The 18,675-nt window shown below is 45.6% G+C and overlaps 1 protein-coding gene across 1 annotated transcript in view; it reads right to left on the reverse strand.

Moving 5' to 3' along the window:
* Positions 1-18,675, reverse strand: part of LOC133527412 (retinoblastoma-like protein 1) — a 38,710-nt gene that overhangs the window by 4,868 nt on the left and 15,167 nt on the right. Inside the window, exons 10-17 of the mRNA XM_061864415.1 lie at positions 17,973-18,182; positions 16,879-17,008; positions 13,253-13,366; positions 13,037-13,173; positions 7,661-7,840; positions 4,140-4,266; positions 3,420-3,517; positions 2,839-3,000 (exon numbers count right to left, since the gene is read on the reverse strand). Coding sequence (XP_061720399.1) covers positions 2,839-3,000; positions 3,420-3,517; positions 4,140-4,266; positions 7,661-7,840; positions 13,037-13,173; positions 13,253-13,366; positions 16,879-17,008; positions 17,973-18,182 — 1,158 coding nt within the window. The remainder of the gene's footprint in view (positions 1-2,838; positions 3,001-3,419; positions 3,518-4,139; positions 4,267-7,660; positions 7,841-13,036; positions 13,174-13,252; positions 13,367-16,878; positions 17,009-17,972; positions 18,183-18,675) is intronic.

Below are 18,675 nucleotides of genomic sequence, written 5' to 3' on the forward strand. Positions count from 1 at the left end.
CACGTACAGCTAGTGGCGCTCCGACACAGTACCTTGGCGGGGCTGCGGCTGAAGCGGTAGGTGAGCTGGTTGAGGCTGGGGCGAGGTGAGCGGCTTCACGTACAGCTGGTGGCGCTCCGACACAGTACCTTGGCGGGGCTGCGGCTGAAGCGGTAGGTGAGCTGGTTGAGGCTGGGCGGGGGCGAGGTGAGCGGCTTCACGTACAGCTGGTGGCGCTCCGACACAGTACCTTGGCGGGGCTGCGGCTGAAGCGGTAGGCGAGCTGGTTGAGGCTGGGCGGGGGCGAGGTGAGCGGCTTCGCGTACAGCTGGTGGCGCTCCAACACAGTACCTTGGCGGGGCTGCGGCTGAAGCGGTAGGTGAGCTGGTTGAGGCTGGGCGGGGGGGAGGTGAGCGGCTTCACGTACAGCTGGTGGCGCTCCGACACAGTACCTTGGCGGGGCTGCGGCTGAAGCGTTAGGTGAGCTGGTTGAGGCTGGGCGGGGGCGAGGTGAGCGGCTTCACGTACAGCTGGTGGCGCTCCGACACAGTACCTTGGCGGGGCTGCGGCTGAAGCGGTAGGTGAGCTGGTTGAGGCTGGGCGGGGGCGAGGTGAGCGGCTTCCCGTACAGCTGGTGGCGCTCCGACACAGTACCTTGGCGGGGCTGCGGCTGAAGCGGTAGGCGAGCTGGTTGAGGCTGGGCGGGGGCGAGGTGAGCGGCTTCGCGTACAGCTGGTGGCGCTCCGACACAGTACCTTGGCGGGGCTGCGGCTGAAGCGGTAGGTGAGCTGGTTGAGGCTGGGCGGGGGGGAGGTGAGCGGCTTCACGTACAGCTGGTGGCGCTCCGACACAGTACCTTGGCGGGGCTGCGGCTGAAGCGTTAGGTGAGCTGGTTGAGGCTGGGCGGGGGCGAGGTGAGCGGCTTCACGTACAGCTGGTGGCGCTCCGACACAGTACCTTGGCGGGGCTGCGGCTGAAGCGGTAGGTGAGCTGGTTGAGGCTGGGCGGGGGCGAGGTGAGCGGCTTCACGTACAGCTGGTGGCGCTCCGACACAGTACCTTGGCGGGGCTGCGGCTGAAGCGGTAGGTGAGCTGGTTTAGGCTGGGCGGGGGGGAGGTGAGCGGCTTCACGTACAGCTGGTGGCGCTCCGACACAGTACCTTGGCGGGGCTGCGGCTGAAGCGGTAGGTGAGCTGGTTGAGGCTGGGCGGGGGCGAGGTGAGCGGCTTCACGTACAGCTGGTGGCGCTCCGACACAGTACCTTGGCGGGGCTGCGGCTGAAGCGGTAGGTGAGCTGGTTGAGGCTGGGCGGGGGCGAGGTGAGCGGCTTCACGTACAGCTGGTGGGCTCCGACACAGTACCTTGGCGGGGCTGCGGCTGAAGCGGTAGGTGAGCTGGTTGAGGCTGGGCGGGGCGAGGTGAGCGGCTTCACGTACAGCTGGTGGCGCTCCGACACAGTACCTTGGCGGGGCTGCGGCTGAAGCGGTAGGTGAGCTGGTTGAGGCTGGGCGGGGGCGAGGTGAGCGGCTTCACGTACAGCTGGTGGGCTCCGACACAGTACCTTGGCGGGGCTGCGGCTGAAGCGGTAGGTGAGCTGGTTGAGGCTGGGCGGGGGCGAGGTGAGCGGCTTCACGTACAGCTGGTGGGCTCCGACACAGTACCTTGGCGGGGCTGCGGCTGAAGCGGTAGGTGAGCTGGTTGAGGCTGGGCGGGGGCGAGGTGAGCGGCTTCACGTACAGCTGGTGGGCTCCGACACAGTACCTTGGCGGGGCTGCGGCTGAAGCGGTAGGTGAGCTGGTTGAGGCTGGGCGGGGGCGAGGTGAGCGGCTTCACGTACAGCTGGTGGCGCTCCGACACAGTACCTTGGCGGGGCTGCGGCTGAAGCGGTAGGTGAGCTGGTTGAGGCTGGGCGGGGGCGAGGTGAGCGGCTTCACGTACAGCTGGTGGGCTCCGACACAGTACCTTGGCGGGGCTGCGGCTGAAGCGGTAGGTGAGCTGGTTGAGGCTGGGCGGGGGCGAGGTGAGCGGCTTCACGTACAGCTGGTGGCGCTCCGACACAGTACCTTGGCGGGGCTGCGGCTGAAGCGGTAGGTGAGCTGGTTGAGGCTGGGCGGGGGCGAGGTGAGCGGCTTCACGTACAGCTGGTGGGCTCCGACACAGTACCTTGGCGGGGCTGCGGCTGAAGCGGTAGGTGAGCTGGTTGAGGCTGGGCGGGGGCGAGGTGAGCGGCTTCACGTACAGCTGGTGGGCTCCGACACAGTACCTTGGCGGGGCTGCGGCTGAAGCGGTAGGTGAGCTGGTTGAGGCTGGGCGGGGCGAGGTGAGCGGCTTCACGTACAGCTGGTGGGCTCCGACACAGTACCTTGGCGGGGCTGCGGCTGAAGCGGTAGGTGAGCTGGTTGAGGCTGGGCGGGGGCGAGGTGAGCGGCTTCACGTACAGCTGGTGGGCTCCGACACAGTACCTTGGCGGGGCTGCGGCTGAAGCGGTAGGTGAGCTGGTTGAGGCTGGGCGGGGCGAGGTGAGCGGCTTCACGTACAGCTGGTGGGCTCCGACACAGTACCTTGGCGGGGCTGCGGCTGAAGCGGTAGGTGAGCTGGTTGAGGCTGGGCGGGGGCGAGGTGAGCGGCTTCACGTACAGCTGGTGGGCTCCGACACAGTACCTTGGCGGGGCTGCGGCTGAAGCGGTAGGTGAGCTGGTTGAGGCTGGGCGGGGGCGAGGTGAGCGGCTTCACGTACAGCTGGTGGGCTCCGACACAGTACCTTGGCGGGGCTGCGGCTGAAGCGGTAGGTGAGCTGGTTGAGGCTGGGCGGGGCGAGGTGAGCGGCTTCACGTACAGCTGGTGGGCTCCGACACAGTACCTTGGCGGGGCTGCGGCTGAAGCGGTAGGTGAGCTGGTTGAGGCTGGGCGGGGGCGAGGTGAGCGGCTTCACGTACAGCTGGTGGCGCTCCGACACGCGCTGCCCGCCCGGCGAGCTCAGCGCGTCGCCGCGCCCGGCCGGCAGGGGCGACAGGCTGCACTCCTGAAACCATACACCATTTATTTCTGTACCGGCATACACTAACCCCCTAAAGTCAAGATTTGATGAAATTTAAAGAGTTGCATTTGTTTTGTATCGTTCAATTTTTAAAGAAAACAAAATAAGTATATGTCATCAGAAAATTTTGGATGTTTCATTTTTATGGCTGAGTCGAGGGCTAACACAGGTAAATTGCCTGAAATGGCTTGAACTAGCGTACGTAAGTTGATTATTTTAGAGATGCAGCGCGGGAGCTGAGACGACGGCTATGATAAACCGATTTAACGACTAAAGTTACACCGCTGCTCAACTGTACTTGAATGTTCTATAAAACAGTGTCCGCTGTAAGTGGTTTAACTACAATGAAGACGATAAATTGTAAATTGCAACTGGGTAACAAGATAAAATAAATGCATACTTACATCTTTATGCTTGCCAGTAAACCGAAGTGCAAACGTCTGCATGCACTGCACATACACTTTGTTATAGAAGTTAATTAAATCGCCCCTCTCAGGAGAACCTGAAAAAAAATGATGTAGTCAAATTTTGCTTCGCGCATATGAACACTCTGTGTGGACCCGCTGTAGTGGAGGTCGCACGCACACAGGCCTGCATGCGCCATGGCCTATATTATTAGAACATTAGATTAACGATGTCACAAACCTTGATATAAACGCATCGTAAACTTTCACCATTACTTCCACTACATTGCACCGATTAGAATCATAGTATTGTATAAGCCTAAACTATTACTAAATAAACGATCCGTATATTCTCGACTCTGGAGTTATCATTACACCCTTAAACTCCCACACTTCACCGCCTCTTTAATAGAAATTGTGTTAAATTCAAACTACTGTCTAATCATTTTCTGGTGCTTTTGTGCATGATGTGAAATCAATTATTTTAAATACAGGCAACATCCCTATTGTAAGTATGTGTACCAAACGTACCATCAGCCATTATGAACTCATTCATAAATTTCTCCATTCAATTTGGACATGGGATGTTGCTCAAAAAAATAAATTACCCTTTGGTAGGAAAGAATCTGTATGTTAAAGGATTTTCATTGATTAAAAATCAGATTTTAAATAATTATATGTACAAAGCGTGACATCTGGATAAATTCAATGAACACTTACTGTCTCCGGTACTTTGCTTGATCAAAACTGATCTGTAAACATGATTGTCCGCCAGGGGTCGCTGTCGGTAACACCGCATGATGTCGGCAAACGTTCTCTCTACTTGATTGTTAGGATTGTTTGAAACCTACAACAAAAACGAGGATAACAATAAAGTCTGGCAAACATGCCCTACATTTACATTCTGTGTAAATGCACATGGCAATTACGAGTATCTGGTCGAGGTGGCGGTCGGCCATGAGATGTGTCTGGTGCATGACGGACTGCTGGAGGCACGTCTAGATCTTGCGGACTACTGTACAACACTAACCTTGCATATGACATAGACGGCGCACATAAGTATCTGGTCGAGGTGGCGGTCGCACATGAGATGCGTCTGGTGCATGACGGAGTGCTCGAGGCACGTTCAGATCTTGCGGACTACTGTACAACACTAACCTTGCATATGACCACAGTGTAAAAAGTAACAGTGGGCCGACGCCTTTGATGTTTGCGTAGATGCCGACACCGCTCAAGGTCACCGTACCTACCTAAGGTTGTCACAGACTTACACAACTGCCCAAAAGAGTAGGGAAATGTTTTTAGGTTTCATGTATGTGTACAAATTTTACAAATGGCGTCCATTTTGGAAATAAAGATGGAGGACGTCACTTTTTTGAAAAAGTCGTCATGGGTGTTGTTTTCTGGGTTTTTGGGGTTGTAGATTTCAAAAATGACATCTATTTTGAAAATAAAGATGGCAGACGTCATTTTTTGAAATGTGTGTAGCAGTGATGTCAACCATCTTTAATTCTAAAATGGACTATTTTTGAAATCTGCACCTCCAAAAACCCCCAAAATGGACGTCATTTTCGTAATCGGAACTGCGAGGAACCTCCGGAGATGACACCCATATCGATTTCTAAGAAAAATCAATGTCCACAATCTTGGATTCCAAAATGGACGTCATTTTCGTAATCGGAACCCCGAGGAACCTCGGATATGACACTCATATCCATTTTTAAGAAAAAATAATGTCCGCTATCTTGGATTTCAAAATGGACGTCATTTTCGTAATCGGAACTCCGAGGAACCTCGGATATGACACCCATATCGATTTTTAAGAAAAAATAATGTCCGCCATCTTGGATTTCAAAATGAACGTCATTTTCGTAATCGGAACCCCGAGGAACCTCGGAGATGACACCCATGTCGATTTTAAAGAAAAAATCATGTCCGCCATCTTGGATTTCAAAATGAATGTCATTTTTGTAATCGGCACCCCGAGGAATGTCAAAAATAATTAAAACATCAAATACTACATGATACATATACAAACAGAAGCAAGAAACAAATTCTTGCATTTTAAATAAAGTCTTAAACTAATCGTAATTTCTTAAAATAAGCTATAAATCATGTCCGCCATTTTGAATTTTAAGCTCAAAGAATGCTCGAGGCACGACCAGATCTTGCGGACTAGTGTACAACACTAACCTTGCATATGACATAGACGGCGCACATGAGTATCTGGTCGAGGTGGCGGTCGCGCATGAGATGCGTCTGGTGCATGACGGAGTGCTCGAGGCACGACCAGATCTTGCGGACTAGTGTACAACACTAACCTTGCATATGACATAGACGGCGCACATGAGTATCTGGTCGAGGTGGCGGTCGCGCATGAGATGCGTCTGGTGCATGACGGAGTGCTCGAGGCACGACCAGATCTTGCGGACTAGTGTACAACACTAACCTTGCATATGACATAGACGGCGCACATGAGTATCTGGTCGAGGTAGCGGTCGCGCATGAGATGCGTCTGGTGCATGACGGAGTGCTCGAGGCACGACCAGATCTTGCGGACTAGTGTACAACACTAACCTTGCATATGACATAGACGGCGCACATGAGTATCTGGTCGAGGTGGCGGTCGCGCATGAGATGCGTCTGGTGCATGACGGAGTGCTCGAGGCACGACCAGATCTTGCGGACTAGTGTACAACACTAACCTTGCATATGACATAGACGGCGCACATGAGTATCTGGTCGAGGTAGCGGTCGCGCATGAGATGCGTCTGGTGCATGACGGAGTGCTCGAGGCACGACCAGATCTTGCGGACTAGTGTACAACACTAACCTTGCATATGACATAGACGGCGCACATGAGTATCTGGTCGAGGTGGCGGTCGCGCATGAGATGCGTCTGGTGCATGACGGAGTGCTCGAGGCACGACCAGATCTTGCGGACTAGTGTACAACACTAACCTTGCATATGACATAGACGGCGCACATGAGTATCTGGTCGAGGTAGCGGTCGCGCATGAGATGCGTCTGGTGCATGACGGAGTGCTCGAGGCACGACCAGATCTTGCGGACTAGTGTACAACACTAACCTTGCATATGACATAGACGGCGCACATGAGTATCTGGTCGAGGTGGCGGTCGCGCATGAGATGCGTCTGGTGCATGACGGAGTGCTCGAGGCACGACCAGATCTTGCGGACTAGTGTACAACACTAACCTTGCATATGACATAGACGGCGCACATGAGTATCTGGTCGAGGTGGCGGTCGCGCATGAGATGCGTCTGGTGCATGACGGAGTGCTCGAGGCACGACCAGATCTTGCGGACTAGTGTACAACACTAACCTTGCATATGACATAGACGGCGCACATGAGTATCTGGTCGAGGTAGCGGTCGCGCATGAGATGCGTCTGGTGCATGACGGAGTGCTCGAGGCACGACCAGATCTTGCGGACTAGTGTACAACACTAACCTTGCATATGACATAGACGGCGCACATGAGTATCTGGTCGAGGTGGCGGTCGCGCATGAGATGCGTCTGGTGCATGACGGAGTGCTCGAGGCACGACCAGATCTTGCGGACTAGTGTACAACACTAACCTTGCATATGACATAGACGGCGCACATGAGTATCTGGTCGAGGTAGCGGTCGCGCATGAGATGCGTCTGGTGCATGACGGAGTGCTCGAGGCACGACCAGATCTTGCGGACTAGTGTACAACACTAACCTTGCATATGACATAGACGGCGCACATGAGTATCTGGTCGAGGTGGCGGTCGCGCATGAGATGCGTCTGGTGCATGACGGAGTGCTCGAGGCACGACCAGATCTTGCGGACTAGTGTACAACACTAACCTTGCATATGACATAGACGGCGCACATGAGTATCTGGTCGAGGTAGCGGTCGCGCATGAGATGCGTCTGGTGCATGACGGAGTGCTCGAGGCACGACCAGATCTTGCGGACTAGTGTACAACACTAACCTTGCATATGACATAGACGGCGCACATGAGTATCTGGTCGAGGTGGCGGTCGCGCATGAGATGCGTCTGGTGCATGACGGAGTGCTCGAGGCACGACCAGATCTTGCGGACTAGTGTACAACACTAACCTTGCATATGACATAGACGGCGCACATGAGTATCTGGTCGAGGTGGCGGTCGCGCATGAGATGCGTCTGGTGCATGACGGAGTGCTCGAGGCACGACCAGATCTTGCGGACTAGTGTACAACACTAACCTTGCATATGACATAGACGGCGCACATGAGTATCTGGTCGAGGTGGCGGTCGCGCATGAGATGCGTCTGGTGCATGACGGAGTGCTCGAGGCACGTCCAGATCTTGCGCTTCAACTCCTCGTCGGTTAGCCGCAGGCGGGTGCACAGGTCGTTCATGCGGACTACTGCCAGGCTGTAGAACTGTACAAACAAATAACGTTATTGGATTACTGAACAACCCGACTGCTTGTTCATGTAATATACAATACTTAAGACTTACTTATTCCTTATGATCAATAAGTGGTATTAGTATGTAAATCCTTTAATCATGGTATATCTATCGACTATCTTCTTTTTTTTTCTTTTCAAGGTATATCTAATGTCATAGACCATCCAACCGTTTGAAGCTTTGAGCAACACTGGCTCCCAACACGTCGGAAGGAGCCTAAGCGATATCTTACCGTATAAATCTTTCTGCCATTTTTTTGCGGGGGAAAACGTGCACACAGTCGCACTTCTCACTCACTACCAAACACCGGATTGACGGGAGCAAATCTGAACTGACGTTTAATAGTGCGAGGACAAATTAAATTAATTTTATTAGTTGATATCGATAAAAATGACGTACAACCGTTGTGTCATTTTAAGAATGTGAATTAAGAAGAACACGACATACACATAAATAAATTTTATGAGCAGTTAACCTTTTTAATATTTTATATAATTGTCATAATATACAATCAACATTTCTTCCACATTTTCAGACTTTAATCTTCGTCGCCTGGGCGGCAATATCCATTTTAGCCAACTGAATGACCTTTCTAGGTCAACTGTGGTAATTGGTGCAAATTCAAACAATTTATAGTGTTGATAAATTTGTTCTATACAACTTAGTTCTATTTCTTTTCCGCATACCAAATCCTTTATAATATTCGGCGTACTCTTGGCGTATTCGTTTACAATGTTCGCCTACGCCTTCGGCTCCGGCTCACATTGTAACTCACGCCACTCGCCTTTTTTTAACCCACTTATACAACATTGCATAAAATACTATAAAGGATTTGGTTTGCGGAAAACTTTTTTCGTGACATGATTTTTAAATTTTTTGCAAAAGTAAGTCGTATCTCTATCTTCTATATCTGAATGGTCAGTTTTCCATGAAAATGAACGACGTTTTTTCTTGGGAGGCATTTTTAACCGACTTAAAAAAAACAAAAAAGTAGGCTTAATTAATCGGAATGCTAAATAATATTGTTGTACTGAATTAATTATTCAATGAAATTTCAATACTTGTCACAAGTGACTCGACACCGTCAATGTTAGATATCGGTTGTTTATTCTTGTGATAAGTATAAATGAAAGAGGTTTGCACACAATTAAATGTATTCAAACTTAGCCATTAGTCATTTTGATAATGATGGATAAAATTGTTTTTTACGATGTCGATAAATTTAGTCGATTTTTAATTAATCACTAGCACTGGTGCACTTTTGCTCCCGTCAATCCGGTGTTTGCTCACTAAATACAAAATCCAATCTGTAATGACGACACACGTCAAAGACAAATCTTGCACACCTCGATCTCTTTTTGTGTACGGACGAGTCACAACATGCACCGCCATAGGCACAGTTGTGCCAATGCTTTGGCAGAGGGGAAATAGTATGAATGCCGTCTCCCTTCCCTGTGTTGCTCGAAGGTTTGAAGCCTTATTACACTTGCGATTTGCGGGAGAATCAAAAGCGAGGCTAGCGCGCAGCGAGTTTGCCGCGAGTGTGCAATGAATTCGCCGCCAGCGCGTACGATCTTGCCGCGAGCATTCGGTCACTGCGTACTGCAAAACTGCAATAGTGGAATTTTGAAAAAAATATAGCAAATTCGCTGCGCGCTTGCCTCGTTTTAAACTCACCCGCAAACCGCCAGTGTGATAGGCTCTTAGGTCCCAAAGTAATAGAGGTGCATTCACATTGGGTCATTCACCAGGTAAGACGTTGCTAGGCGTCCAGGCGACAATGTTTGCATGCGATAAACGACCAAATGTAATTTAGAAGTCAATCGAGTCAGTTTAAACGTTTTATTTATATCCGACGACAGTAGTAAACGTATGAAATATAAATCTAATACAATATCTCAATGCAAAACAATGCAGACATTTTACAGATCTTATTTACATTTCCTAATACATGAACCCAACTTGAAGTCAGATTCAGATTCAGATTCAGATTTTTTATTGGTAAAAAAAAAATACAGATTTTTACAAGTCAAATAAAATATCATATTCTTAATTTAAGATAGACTTAAATATGCGGTATAGCTATAATTAAATTACAATTTCAAAATGTCAGTTGTTTACTAAATGTCAGGTAAATAATCGTAGAATAATGTTATAAATTGATTTAGAACTAATAACAAAATGTCAAAATATCATCAATTAATTAATTTAAATTACAAAAGAAGGATGCGTACAACATTTACCTACTACAAATTATCCCTTAGGTATTTCGAGTTCGTTTATATCGTAACAGGCTAATTTAATAAGTAAAGCCTTTAATTTATTTTTGAAAATTGTGTCACTGCCTACATTTCTAATATCAATTGGAATTTTATTATATATTTTGGGCCCGAAGACGCTGAGAGATGCTCGGGCTTTGGCCAACCGTCGACGCGGGGGCGCGAGTAGATTTCGGGCGCGACATCTATCGCTTCTAATACCGTACGCTGAGTAGTTGTGCATATTAGCTCTGACGTATAGGCATGCAGTTAGTATGTATACACTGGGCAGCGTCAAGATTTTGAAGTGTCTGAACAGGTCCCTAGCCGGGTGGTCGGCCGTTTTTCTAGCAATGATTCGTAATGCTCGCTTCTGTAGTTTAAATGGTCTATCTCGATCAGCAGATGTGGCCCATAGATCCATTCCTTGTATGAGGATAGAATGAAAATATCCAAAATATGATTTTTTGAGATTGTCGGTAGATAACGTAGGGGCAAGCCTAGACAATGCAAAGCATGCCGAGGCCAGTTTATTGCATATTTGATCAATATGGGGAGCCCAGGTCAGTCCCGAGTCAATAATAAACCCGAGGTACCTAGTCTCCTGGACCTGTGGGACAGTGACGTTGTTTATTGAGATATCTAGTTGAGTATTACCTTTATTTTTTAGTTTAAAGTGTATTATGTTAGTTTTGTCTACGTTGAGTAACATCCCGTTAGCAGAAAACCATCGAGACATTTTGAGCATTATCATCGATAACGTGGATTTTAGTTGATCAATGTTGTCAGCGTTAACAATGATGCACGTGTCATCCGCGAACATTATGTACTCTGGATCATCGCAGGCGGATGTGATGTCATTAATTAATACTAAAAACAGGTTATTGCCCGTCGAGGAGCCCTGAGGAACGGAGCAACTGCCTATAGGTTCCATTTCTGACCTCGAATTGTGGACACAGGTGCATTGTCTACGATTATTCAAAAACGAGGCTATAGTATCATAGAAACTGCCAGTGAAGCCGTAGCGTGACAACTTGTCTAGTAGAAGCGCGTGGTCAATCATCTCGAAGGCACGCGACAAGTCGCAGAATACGGCTGCGACTTGACGCCCGTCCTCGAGGTGCTGGAGAACGCGCGCCACCACGTCGCGCGCGGCGTCAACCGTCGAGCGCCCGGGCTGGTAGGCGTACTGTTGGCGGTTCAGTAGTTGGTTACATGTCATATGTTTTGTTATTCTATTACATAGCAGACCTTCAAAAAGTTTCGACACAACTGGAATCAACGATATGGGCCTATAACACTTAAGTGAATGCATGTCACCTTTACCCTTATAAATGGGGTGAACTTTTATTTGTTTCAAGGTATCAGGGTAGACTCCCGCGAAGACGCATCTATTGAATAGTAATAAAAGCAATGAGATGATGCGCGGGGGCAAACAGTCAATGATACGAGTCGTCATGTCGTATATGTCCTTTGACTCCTTGCGCTTAATCCTTTTACATACTAGTAAGATTTCATCGAGTGAGAAAGGTATAAAGTCATAGACAGGCGGCGTTATATTTAAGTATTTATCGAGGTATTCAAGCGCGGAGCGATTACATGGGATGACATTGTTTACGTTCGCTTCAAGATAAAACCGGTTTAGACGGGCGGCGGCAGCGGCAGCGCGCGCGTGTGTGCTCCCACCAGCCGATTTGTTAACGAGAACGTCAATTGCGGTGCAAGCAGTTTTTTTGTTGTTACATGTTTCCATTGAGATAACGCGCCATACACTACGACACATATCGTTACCGCCGGCTGAGATTTGTTTGTTGACGTAGCAGCGACGTGCATCCCTTAACTCTGCCCAGTATAACAATTCGTTCTTACATAGCTCAGCACGTAACTCAGCGTCTTCGGGCTTTGAAAGTAACTTAGTTTTAATTTTACGGATGTTCAGACGTACCTTTTTTGTTTGGGCACTGACCCACGAACCAACACTACCTTTTATGCGGTGCTTTTTCATGGGGAAGTGTATCTCGTAAAAGTGTCTAATAACATTCATAACAAGTTCTGTTTGTTTACTGGGACAGCTGTTTTTTTCCATAATCGATTCCCATCTATATAGGTCAAGGCTTTGTGTAAAACTGAATTTACTCTGATTAGTAAAAGTTCTCTTAAGTGTGTGTAAGTTTGGGGTTGCAATCTTGTTATGAATGTCGACTACAATATTTATTGATAGGTGATCGGAAAGATACATGTCGTAACAATTTACGGACTTTATTTCAGATTTTTTTAAGTTAGAATAGGCGTGATCTATACATGTCATTGATGAACTTGTTATTCTAGTTGGTACATTTATTAACTGGTTAAATCCAGATTGCTTAATAGTATTAAGTAATAGTTTGGTATTTTTACATTTTGTAAGTAGGTCTATGTTAATATCACCTACTATTAATACATTATAATTTTGTATAGTACTTAGGCTTAGCAGTTTATCTAATAAGGAAAAAAATAAATTTACGTCACCATTAGGGGGCCGGTACACACACACTACGATGAGGTCAAATCCGATGCATTCAACGGCGCAGATCTCGAACTGTGACTCCACCGACAGTTCGGTTACCTCCTTGCGCTCGAAGCACGGTATGCTGGACTCCACGTATATACAGGTTCCTCCACCAGCATGGGAAGATCGGCAGAACTGGGCGCGCAACTGGTAGTTTAGTATATTAACTGATGATATTTGGTTTTGTTCGAGCCAGTGTTCAGTCAAACACAATACGTCAACCGGCTTGTCACGCGTCTGACAACTTGACAAGTTGACCTGGAGTAATTAGTTGACTGCCTTCTAACTGAAATTGCCCAAGCCTTAATTTTGAGGCATTCTATAAAACAATATATACGTGAGAAACATAAGTTTAACTTTACCTTTCTGAAAAATAGCACTAGAGAGTTGTTGGCTTTCTTGGGTGTGGAATTAGGTGTCGTTTCGCCGCTGGGAGCGTTCGAATTATGTTGCGTCGGTGTTTGAGGCTCTTGCTTGATTACTACGTTACTGTTCGGTACTGAAATTATACAAATAATTTGAATACTTAATAAAAGTGTAAAGTAGACCTTATTGCGTTATAATTGAGTGTCATTTACCTAATAGAGACTGTCCTGGTTTGATGTTGTCTTTGAATAGCTGCTTCTTGGCGTGGTCAGCCATCGGCAGCAGGAAGCGGTCGATCGCTGTCGACACCGGTGACTGCATGCCACCTGCACACAGAAACAATTAAGTTTCTTACAAGACAAAACATGTTTGTTGTATGTGTGTCGTCCTGTGGGTATTTGGTCACACTTTATGTAAGAAGCAAAGGTGATAGATAGACACAAGTAAAAGCTAAAGTAGATTAAGCTCTAAATTTCTTGTTTATGGAGTTAAGAACTTGAAGCTGACGGCAAAAATCCGTAAAAAATTGGTTATGTATATTTTATCACATTATGCGAATGAAACCATAAACTTTTAACACATCCATAACAACCTGGCAGTTGGAATATTAAATAATTCAGTTTTAAAATCATTTTACCACTCTGGATGAACATAAATAAATTTTCTCAAACTTGTAATGAAATGTTGACATGACTTACTTCAAATTAGGTCCGGAAATACCACGTATCAGGTGTGATGAGTGAGGATGATATGTAAAGGAATTTCGTACAGCCTTACACACCTAGGCCTGTAAGGCAACCTTCTTTTGTTTTTAAACGTCAAATTATGGCACGTCTTGGCATTCAACCTTACAAAACCTATAAGCAAATTTTTGCCATTATACTTTTTTTTTCCGTCTTTTTTCTTTTCTTTTTCTTTTTTATGTTAGTTAAATATTATTTCAGGGCTTCAAAGGGGAACGAATTTTTTTTTATTTTTGCGCTACGACGCACGGTTTATGAGATACAGCCCTATATAGTTTTTTTTTTTTCAGTCATTCAGAAATTTTTATAGGGCTGTATCTCCTAACCCGTGCGTCGTAGCGCAAAAATAACCAAATTTTCGTTCCCTTTTGAAACCCGACGCACTGAATAACCTATCACATTAGGACATGAAACAATCATCATCTTATTTTAGTTATTACTAGCTGACCCGGTGAACTTCGTATCACCTATCGTATTCGTATTATATAAATGTATAGTCCCTTTTAGCACGTCTCGAATTATCCAATCATACTTTTACAGATGTTACTGACTTACTCTCCGATAAGTACGTAGGTACCCTACGGACAACTTTTTTCGGAGCGGTTGTAGCGTTTCCCTATTTATAAGGTGTAAAAAACACTTAGTCTACCGCGAAACACGCAAATCGAAATTTTGTTACCTGCCTCTCTATCGCTCGAATATGCAAGAATGATAGGGGACAGATAATTCCAATGCCGTTTATTCTAATTTTGGCCTCAGATATATAATAAACGACCCATCGGATCCTCAGATATCGATTTTCACCTTGATCATAGCAAAAAATGGAGATATTAAAGATGACGGCCGTTTATTCCAATGTTGACCTGAGATTCATAATGAAGCGCCTCTCGGATCCTTAGATATCGAATGTCATAATTATTTATTGTGTACATGTACATACGTATAAATGCAGAGGGAATAGCTTTAGGTTTGCGTCGTACAACATGCTACCTCTCTGTAGGGAGGTGCTACAATATATTTTCTTCTTTAATCAGAGCAAAAATGCTGAAATTCAAGATGCCTGCTGTTTAGTCTAATTCAACCTCCGATTCCTAATGAAGGGCCTCTCAGATCCTTAAAAAACGATTTTAATTTTGATCAGAGCAGAGAAATTCAACATGGCAGTTTTTTTTTCATATTGATCAGAACAAAATGCCGGCCTAGTTTTGCAATTTTTCCCTCAGATTCATAATAAAGCGTCTTTCGGATCCTCAGATATCGATTTTTATCTTGATCAAAGCAAAAATGCATAAATCCAAGATGGTGGTATTTTATCCATTTTGGCCTTAGATTCATAATAAAGGGCTTCTCGGATCTTCAGATATCGATTTTCATCTTGTTTAGAGCAAATATGCAGAAGTTCAAGATAGCGGCTGTATTTTTCAATTTAACCTGTGATTCCTAGAGTCAGACTAAGATAAGTTGGCAGCGATTTTGATAGCCCAGACGGTGCAAGTGTTAAGTAAAAGTTTGACGTTAGAAATAACACGTGCCCCGTCTGGACTATCAAAACCGCTGTTAACTTAGCTTTGTCTGACTCTAATTTCGTTTTATTTGTGGTTTAAATAGTTATGGTCAGGTTTTTTACCATGTTCCATTTCTGAACGCACCCATAAAGTTCGACAACCAACAATGACAATCCTTTGTGACAGTGACACTTTTTATTGTTATTTTCTTCTCGATATAATCCATCGCATTCCCTTAAGAAGGTTTTCAAGTCCACTATTCCAATTGAGTGCAAACTTTAAACCCTTTTTCACCAATTTAGGGAATTAATATAAACTTTCAATGAACGCCACTTTAACTCCCTTGGGGAATTAATTTCTAAAAACGCTGATATCTATTTTCTTGTTTCCTATTACTGTGTCTTTTACGACATTTTAAGATCACTATTTACAAAACATTTCGTTCTCGATGCAAACTTACTACCCTTTTTTCACTAACTTAGGGAATGAATTTAAAAAACCGGCCAAGTGCGAGTCGGACTCGCGCACGAAGGGTTCCGTACCATTATTTATAAAAACCGCAAAAAAATATGTTTGTTGTATGGCAGCCCAACTTATATATTTATTTTATTGTTTTTAGTATTTGTTGTTATAGCGGCAACAGAAATACATCATCTGTGAAAATTTCAACTGTCTAGCTATCTCGGTTCATGAGATACAGCCTGGTGACAGACGGACGGACGGACAGCAAAGTCTCAGCAATAAAAACGTAATATGTATCAGATTTCGTCTATTTGAATATAGAGGTAATGCCCAAGTTTCAAGTTCCTAGCTTAAAAAAAACTCGTACCACATATAAACTTCTATCCCCTTTTTAACGTCCTTAGGGGTTGAATTATCAAGAACATTAAAATAACTTTTGTTTAATCTTACATTATGTTTTTCTATGAAGTATTAAAGCATTTGTAATGGATTCAAACTTTCAACCCCTAATTGACCCTTTTAGGAAATTATTTTTTAAAAACGCTGAAATAGTTTTTGTTTTATTCTAATAATATGGCCATATGCAAAGTTTCAAGTCCCGCACTCAAAAAAATTTTTGACTTCCATACAAACTTTCAACCCCTTTTTCACCACCTTGGGGGATGAATTTTCAAAAACGCTGAAATTAGTTTTCTTCTATTTTGATAAAATACCTTTTTACAAAGTTTAAAGTTCCTAGCTCAAAATAAAACTTGAACTCCATACAAACCTTCATCCCCTTTTTAACCCCCCTTAGGGGTTGAATTTTCAATAATGCTGAAATTACTTTTCTTGTGTTTTAATAATATGCCTATTATTAAAACAAAATTATCTAAATCGGTCCAGCGGTTCTCGAATTTATGCGTGACTAACAAACGTATTTGATTTTTATTTATATAGATAGATAGATAGAAGATTATTTCATTGCAAGTTTGAGAAAAGCACTATACAAATCTCAGCGAGAAACGGGGTTGCCGGCCGCGTATCCCTATCCGTCCTCGCTACGCTCGGCCGTCTAGATCTACTTGGCCTGCAACCCTTCGTTTCCCGTCCTCTATAGTAATGTACTAATTGGCAACAAATACGCACCATTGCTTCTTCGTAGCGGCGAGTCGGAAATGTAAACGTCGGTAGAGGCCGGTATCGCGCCCTGCTCCAGCCGCTCCCACAGCGGACTGTCCGACGTCCACACCAACGACTCTAGTACTTCCTCCTCGACCTGGAAATGTATTACATTGTCATACGGAATCCATACAGATGTAGGTCAAGTATTGAAATATTTTGGACTCCAGTAATAAATTGTACTCCAAGCACAGTTGGATGTAAGTATGTACAGCAACAGGCGTGAATTATACACAGACGGCGTAAAGTGAAGGCGCGACACAGGCGTGGTAAATGCATGATGCCGCTTCAAAACGTTTTCATACAAAATGTAGGAAAGCAACGTGACTTGAATTATACTCAAGCGGCGAGGCTTTTCGTACATTTTGTATGAAAACGTTTTTAATCACGCCTGCGCCTTGACTTCACCTTACGCCGTTTGTGTATAATTCACGCCATAGATTTACTTTATGAATGCAATTTTGCAGCTTGCTGGACACCTAGGGCAGTACCTATAGGTAGTTTTATGCCAATTAAAATTGAACCCTATCACCAAGTAAAATAAGCGCCTAAATATAGGAGATAAAACAGCAGCCAAATAACACTAGACCCTGCTCATAGCATAGTGTTGTGTTCCTGCCGGTGAGTAAGGTTGCCAGAGCTCAACGAGGGGGCGGGTTTAGGGTCGGCAACGCGCATGTAACTCCTCTGGAGTTGCAGGCGTACACAGGCTACGGAGACTGCTTATTATCAGGCGGGCCGTATGCTTGTTTTCCACCGACGTAGTATGAATAAAATACTATAGAGGAAATGTTCCGAGAAATAACACATACTGTCATACGCTGACTGTAATTATTCAGTTTCTAAAAAATTAAATTGCAAGAAATGTAAGTTCGATTTGTACACATAGCTTTAAAAGTGCGTACCCACTTCACGAATAGAATTATTTCATAAAGTGGGTATGCACTTTTGTAGCTCAACTACTATCTCGTAATCAAAACGAGAACATTTAGGTGATAATGCACTATCCGCATTAAATTAAAATTGATGATTGTCGGACAGTAATAACGGTATGCACTGACCGCGTTGAGATGCTTGACGAGGTCACGACTGAGGTTGTCCTTGGCGGCCTGCACGACGAGCTCGATGATCTTGTAAAAGTGGAAGGCGCTGAGCTGGAACACGCGCAGCACGCGCGGGAAGCGCAGCGAGTGCGCGCCGTACGCGTGCAGCACCACCTCCGCGCAGCACGCGAACAGGGACAGCTGGTACGCCTGCTGCGTCACCAGCAGCTGTCCGCGAATACATATGGATTATTGATAATATGTATTAAGTAATAATACTCACTCATTGGTAATACTGGCCTCTCGGGCCAGATATTGCTTGATTTAATAGATTACAGATCGCAGTCATTACCTGATAATTGGTCAAAAGTGGTGGTGGAACATTAGTACTTTTATTAACCGACTTCAAGATTTCATAATTTTTAAGAAAAAACCGACTTCAATGAGGGAGGCCAGAGAATGAAAGATTATTGTTGATTTTGGATTTCATACAATTAAATTAAAAAGACAGCGTCCTACGCCTCATTATGTAGAAAAGGAGGTTTGTCACTGCACTACAGAAAACCGCCTATAGAAGCCTAATATCGGCCATTTTGTTCGCGACGCGAATCACCAAAAAGTGAGGTGCGGGACGGGTGCTCACGGCATTGCAACTGAGGGCCTACCGCGAAAACAGAAATTCGCAAATTGCGGGGATCTTTCTCTTTTACTCTCACTAAAA

The sequence above is a fragment of the Cydia pomonella genome, chromosome 18 (genome assembly GCF_033807575.1).
Source record: "Cydia pomonella isolate Wapato2018A chromosome 18, ilCydPomo1, whole genome shotgun sequence".
Lineage (NCBI taxonomy): Eukaryota > Metazoa > Arthropoda > Insecta > Lepidoptera > Tortricidae > Cydia > Cydia pomonella.